At 40.4% G+C, this 6,000-nt stretch overlaps 1 protein-coding gene across 2 annotated transcripts in view; it reads left to right on the top strand.

Moving 5' to 3' along the window:
- UBE4B (ubiquitination factor E4B) overlaps positions 1 to 6,000 on the top strand; it is a 126,082-nt gene that overhangs the window by 39,769 nt on the left and 80,313 nt on the right. For both annotated transcript variants that reach the window (XM_008568820.1, XM_008568821.1), the window contains exon 2: positions 335 to 521. In XM_008568820.1, coding sequence (XP_008567042.1) covers positions 335 to 521 — 187 coding nt within the window. The remainder of the gene's footprint in view (positions 1 to 334; positions 522 to 6,000) is intronic.

Here is a 6,000-nt window from a genome sequence, read left to right as displayed (position 1 = left end):
AGCGCGGCGGCGCTCCCACCGAGGGTTCGGATCCCATATACAGACCGGTCCGCTCACTGGTTGAGCGCAGTGCGGGCGTGACACCGAGGGTTGCGATCCCATTACTGGTCACGAAAAAAGGCAAAAAGGAAAAAAAAAAAGCAAGGTGTTAGCTTGTAAGAATACTGGTATGCTGGGTTATTCTCTCAAATGAGTACTTTTTTCTCCAGGCATAGTTAGTTAATCTCTGGTATGGTTATTGATGATTATTGATAACATTAACGTTATTTTTTGGGGGGCAGAATTGTGTTTTGCTGTTTAGTTACAGTATGCCCCTTTTCTCCTCATGTTGTAGATTCGACGGAGGCGCCTTGCACGACTTGCTGGAGGACAGACCTCCCAGCCCACCACCCCGCTCACCTCCCCCCAGAGGGAGAACCCTCCTGGGCCTCCTATAGCCGCATCAGCCCCTGGCCCCTCCCAGAGTCTTGGTCTCAATGTCCACAACATGACCCCAGCTACCTCCCCAATAGGTGCATCAGGTAAGCCTTAGCTTTATACCTTTTAGCTTTCTATTAAGCTGCTATTTCCACAACAGTTTGAAACGAACTGAACGTCAGCTTTTTAAAATCCTGCAAGCAGTAGTTTAAAGATAAAGATCACTGCAGTGTGTTTTGTTGTTGTCTATTCATTTTGATAATAATTTGTTAACACTAATTTTCTTTCTATAACTTTTATCTTTTTTTTCAAACAGGCTCAGGTCTTATCTCTGATGGCAAGGTGATAAAGACTGAATTTGGTTCTGCTGATATTATGAATTTGGTTCGTGCTTTTCTTTTAAGATAAAATAATATGAAAATGCAAGATTGATATAATGGTCAAATGACAAGCCTCTAATTACGGATTTTCTTGTCTTCACTCTACATTGGCACAGAACTTTTTCTCTAAATTTTCAGGGCATAAAACTTCACCTGATGTGATATTTTATAACTGTCTCAATGACATCTATTTAACTATGGTAAAGGTTTGTTTTTAATAATAAATAAGCTCCTGGTTGATATCCAGGACTATCTTTGTTGGGGAATGATGATGTTGACTTATACTGTATATTTGAAATATTTTTTTTCTAAGTGAACCTTTCTGTCAATGCAATAATATTGTCATTATAATAATTTTTATAATTATTATTTTATAATTACTTAAGACTCTAGTTATGAAAAAGTAGGTGCCAAGAGACCTACATTTATCATTATATCTAATAATTTCATATATGATTGTTAATTCTGTAGTTGTGTTTTTGGCGGCTGGCTGGTATGGGGAATTCAAACCCTTGATCTTGGTGTTACTAGCGCCATGCTCTAACCATGTGAGCTAACCAGCCAGCTCTAGTTCCATAGTTATTTAATGAACTCTCCCTTAGTCAGCCTTCCAAATAATCTGTCTGCTTGACCTAGGATTATTTACCAATTAAAAGTATATGCAGAGTTTTTGTTACTGTAACTTGTTAGGCATCAATGTAGACTCCTCCCCATTTCTATATAATTGTTTTTCCATAATTCTGTTAATTATAAGAAAGATTCCTGCCATAATATCAGTTAGTAATAAAAAATACCTTTGCCTGAAATGTCTCCTCTGTACGTCTTTGAGAAGCTGTGATGGTCTTTTGGTAAGGTTGAAGGGTTCAGAATTCCCAGTGGCGATTTTATTTTTAACATGGAAATGGTGCTAATGACAGTGTTGTTTGTCCCACCATGATCAGGCCACACCTGGAATCTTGGAATTTGTCCAGGGGAGAGCTTCTTACTTGCTTGGTTAAACCACGATTCTGATTAAATTCCATTCCCTACTTACTCTCTGTCTCATGCAATGAAACAAGGCTAGAGGAAAACTCAGAACCATGCTATCTGTCTCATTTCAAATTCGTGATCACAAACTCAAGTGGACCCTTAATACTGGCAGGCAATTATACCATATTTCCCACATCACTCTCCCACTCGGCTAGTGTATTTCACACCTTCTCCTCCAGTGTGCAGCATCTCATTTTCTATGCATACTCTTTCAGCTGATGGCCTGGCTTCCTATTTCATTGGGAAAACAGATGGAGGCAGAAGGGAACCTCTGTAAGCTCCCGTCAGTACATCTACTACCTGTCTGTTATGCATACCTAGTTCTTGTTATGCATGAACTGTCGCCATTCCTGTTGAAGACTTCACCCCACATCCCATCTCCTCCCACCTACTCAGAGCCATCACTGCTGGAGAGCAGTTCCCTTCTACCACTTCTTCCGATATTCCAAGTAGTTTTTTTTTAAAAACAGCCTATATACATGCTATTACTTCTCATTATGGGAATGAAAAAAAGGAACTCTCTTGATCTCATTTCCCCTGCCAGCTTCCACCCCACATCTCTGCACCACTTCACAGTGAAACTTCTGGAATGACTTGCCTATCCTCTGTCTCCTTCTTCTGTTCTTGCACCCTCTGCTGACTCAACTCCAGTCAGGTGAGGCCTCGAGTAGTCTGCTCTGAGTCACCATCTGGTCTGACCTGTCAGGCTCAGTTGACGTGGCTTTCACCCTTTTCTCCTTGAAACACTTTTTTCTTTTGGCTTCCAGTACACCACGCTCTCCTGGTTTTCATCCTATCTCTGTTTCTTCTTATTTCTTTGTATGGTTCCTTTTCATTTCCCTGATTTCTAAATGTTAGGATGTCAGGGCTCAGTATTTAACCTCTGATCTTCTCTATCTATGTTGATTCTCATTGATTTCACCTGGTTTCCTGGCTTTAATTACTATCTCTAATCTGATGATTCCTACGTTTATATATCCAGCTCAGACCTACTCCTTGAACCTTACTCATACATCCAGCCACCTACTTGACATCTCTACTTGGTTGTGTAATAAGCATCTCACAGTTAACATATCCAGAATCAGGCTTTGATATTTCCTCACGTCTTATCTTTTCCCAGGACCCTATCTCAATAAAAGACAACTCATTTTTTTCTAGTTGCTTAAGCCTAAATCATTATCTCTTCTCTTTATCTCATATTCTAGATCGAGAGTTGACAAACTTACTGTAAAGGGCCAGATAATGTGTTTTTGGCCATAAGGTATTTATCTCTGCCTCTGTAGCACAAAAGCAGCCATAGACAGTATGTAAATGAACAAGCATGACTGTGTTCCAATAAAACTTCATTTACGGAAACAGACCGTAGGCCTGATTTGGCCTGTGTTCTGGATCTTGCTGACCCCTGCTCTAGCTCTGTTAAAAAACTAGATCCAGATCAGATTCTTACCACGTCATCTCTTATCGTCATCTCCACGGCTACTACCCAGGTCCAATGCACCAGCATCTCTCTTGCCTGGTTTACTGGAGCAGCCTCCTAACTGGTTTCTCCTCCCCGCCTTGCTTCACTAATGTCTGTTCTCATTGTAGAGCCAGAGGGGCCCCACTAAACCATAAGTTCAATGTTGTATCACAGCAGGTTTATTATATTATCACAAACTAATAGGAAAACTTGGGCAACTCTTTAAATGGTTTTTGCCAGTACACCTCTGTGCTATGAAGTCTTGATTATGTTTCTCACATAATCACCATTATTTATAATCACAAACAGGTGTTTATTATTAGCCATGCTTTGGCAAGTTGGATAAACAAGTTTTTGTGATTTCTTAAATAAACAAGTTTAAAAAAAAAACACCAGAAAACAAAACCCCTCCTAAGACAGGTCATGTCATTTCTCTGTGCAGAACCCTCAGTTGGATCCCTTCCTTACTCAGAGTGAAAGTCAAAGTCCCCACGTGACCCAGGGCTGCGTGTGATGTAGCCCTGTTATGTCCCTGACCTCTGTCTCTCACTACTCTTCTCCTCGCTCCCTTTGCTCCAGGCATACTGGCTTCTGTGCTGTTCCTGGAACATTCCACACATAATCTTAGTTTGGGCATTTGCATTTGCTGTTTCTGTGCCTAGAATGCTCAGGCCCTAGCAATCCACTTCGCTTTTATACTCAACACTTCAGGTGTTTATTCAAGTGTCACTTTCTCAATTAGACCTTCTTTGGCCACCCTGTTTGTAATTGCAAACTCTGCCTGACACAGGTACCTTTTCTTCCAGCTTTTATCACTGGCTGACATAGCATGTGTATTACTTGTATATCCCATTTTATCTGCCTCACCTACTACAGTGTAATCTTGATGGGGGCAGGGACTTGTGTCCATTTTGTTTGCTGCTATGTCACCAGTGCCTTCAACGGTGCCTGGTACAAGGTAAGCATCTAATAAAAATGTGTTGAATTAATAAAATAATCACAAGAGAAAAAGGCCAAAACAATATAGGCATGTGTAGCTTAAAGGTATTTCAAGAAAATAGGATAGCAGCACATTAAAAAATGTGAAAAGTTGCCACAAGGAAGATGATGGCTCGTGCTTGTTTTCTGTGGTCCTATCAGTTAGACTTAGGGCCAGTGGGTAGATTTATTACCCACTGAATGTGAAGGAGAGACTTTTGTTGCAGAACAAGAAGTGCTTTCTGATAGAGACAAATACTGGGTGGGCTGTCACCCATGGTGAGGAGTGACTTGGCTGTCACTTGGCAGCCTGCTTAGTTGGGGTGCTTTCAGTTGTAAGGAACTAAAGCAAGGACTGGGAAGCTGTAGGTGGTCCTACAAGTTGCTTCTCCCATCTGCAGTCCCAGCCTCTTGCAGGAATTCTGCTGCTGTGTTAGTATTTTGTCTAACAAGTCTGGAGGCCAGAAGTCCTAAGTCAAGGTGTCAGCAAGGCTGTGCTCCCTCTGGAGGCTACCAGAAAGAATCCTTGTTGCCTCTTCCATCTTCTGGTGGTTGCTGGCAGTCCTGAGCATTTCTTGGTTTGTGGCTGCATAATCCAGTCTCTGCCTTCATCTTCCCACATCTTTCTTCCCTGTGTGTGTGTCTGTGTCCAAATTTCCCTCCTCCTGTAAGGACACTAGTCATTGGATTAGAGCCTACCTTACTTGATCCGGTATATAACCTCATCTTAACTTGCTTACGTCTGCAAAGACCCTATTCCGAATAGGGATATTATTTATTTACTTGTTGTTTGTTTTTATCTCTGTCCCCTCCTCCCTTTGAACATAAGGTTAGGACGGGGACCTTGTCAGTGTTGGTCATCCCCTTACCCCAGCACCATGCTTAGCACATGGTAGACACTCTAAATGCCAGTAGTTAATTGAATAAATAAATGAAAGAAATATTTTTTGTTGGAAGTGTTAGAAACAAAATAAGTTCCATTTAAAGAACATTGACTAACATTACTCTTTTCATCATGACCAGCAGGTCTGTCTTGTTTTTTCCTGGTGCTCTGAACAGAATTTTTAAAACCCCTAAACTTATTCATTTTCTTCTAAAATTAAAAAAAAAGCGAGAAATTGGTAAAAGGTCACAAAAAATGTTTATATTGTGTAATGTTGAATATACTAATTATAAATCACATATTGCACACAGGTATTGATAGTGCTGTACCCCATAGATATGTACAATCAGTTATGTTTCAATAAAAAAAAGATTATTACAAAATATCTCAGATGTACATGATAACATAAATAATGCCTGTGAAGCCCCCTGTGGAATCCCTGGTTCTGCACACTCCCCACCAGTAGGTCACTGCTGTTCTGAATTTGTAGTTACCATTCTCAGACTCTCCTTAATTTTTTTTTTACTGCTTTGTCGTATGGCATTGCTTTTGCCTCTCTTAACACTTTATGTATATGGGTAATTCTTTTCTTACAGATGATTGCCATTTTTTTTTACAGTCCTCTTTGATTATGTTACTTTTACATTGAAAACTCAGGGCTTACTGCAGGTTACACACACAGTGCTAGGTCCTGGGAGTGCAAAGATAAGACTTCATTTCTTTCCTTGAAGAGCTCACAGTTCAGTAGGGGAGAAAGTGTTCTGATTCCTTTTTAAAATCTGCACTTATTAAATTCCTGAGCAGGACAAACTAGTTTTCTCAGTTCCCTCCCCCATTTTTATTTTATTTTTTTA

Source organism: Galeopterus variegatus, unplaced genomic scaffold (genome assembly GCF_000696425.1).
Source record: "Galeopterus variegatus unplaced genomic scaffold, G_variegatus-3.0.2 Scaffold445, whole genome shotgun sequence".
Taxonomy (NCBI): Eukaryota; Metazoa; Chordata; class Mammalia; order Dermoptera; family Cynocephalidae; genus Galeopterus; species Galeopterus variegatus.
The sequence above is the reverse complement of the archived record's forward strand: the minus strand, read 5'-3'. Positions and strand labels throughout refer to the sequence as shown.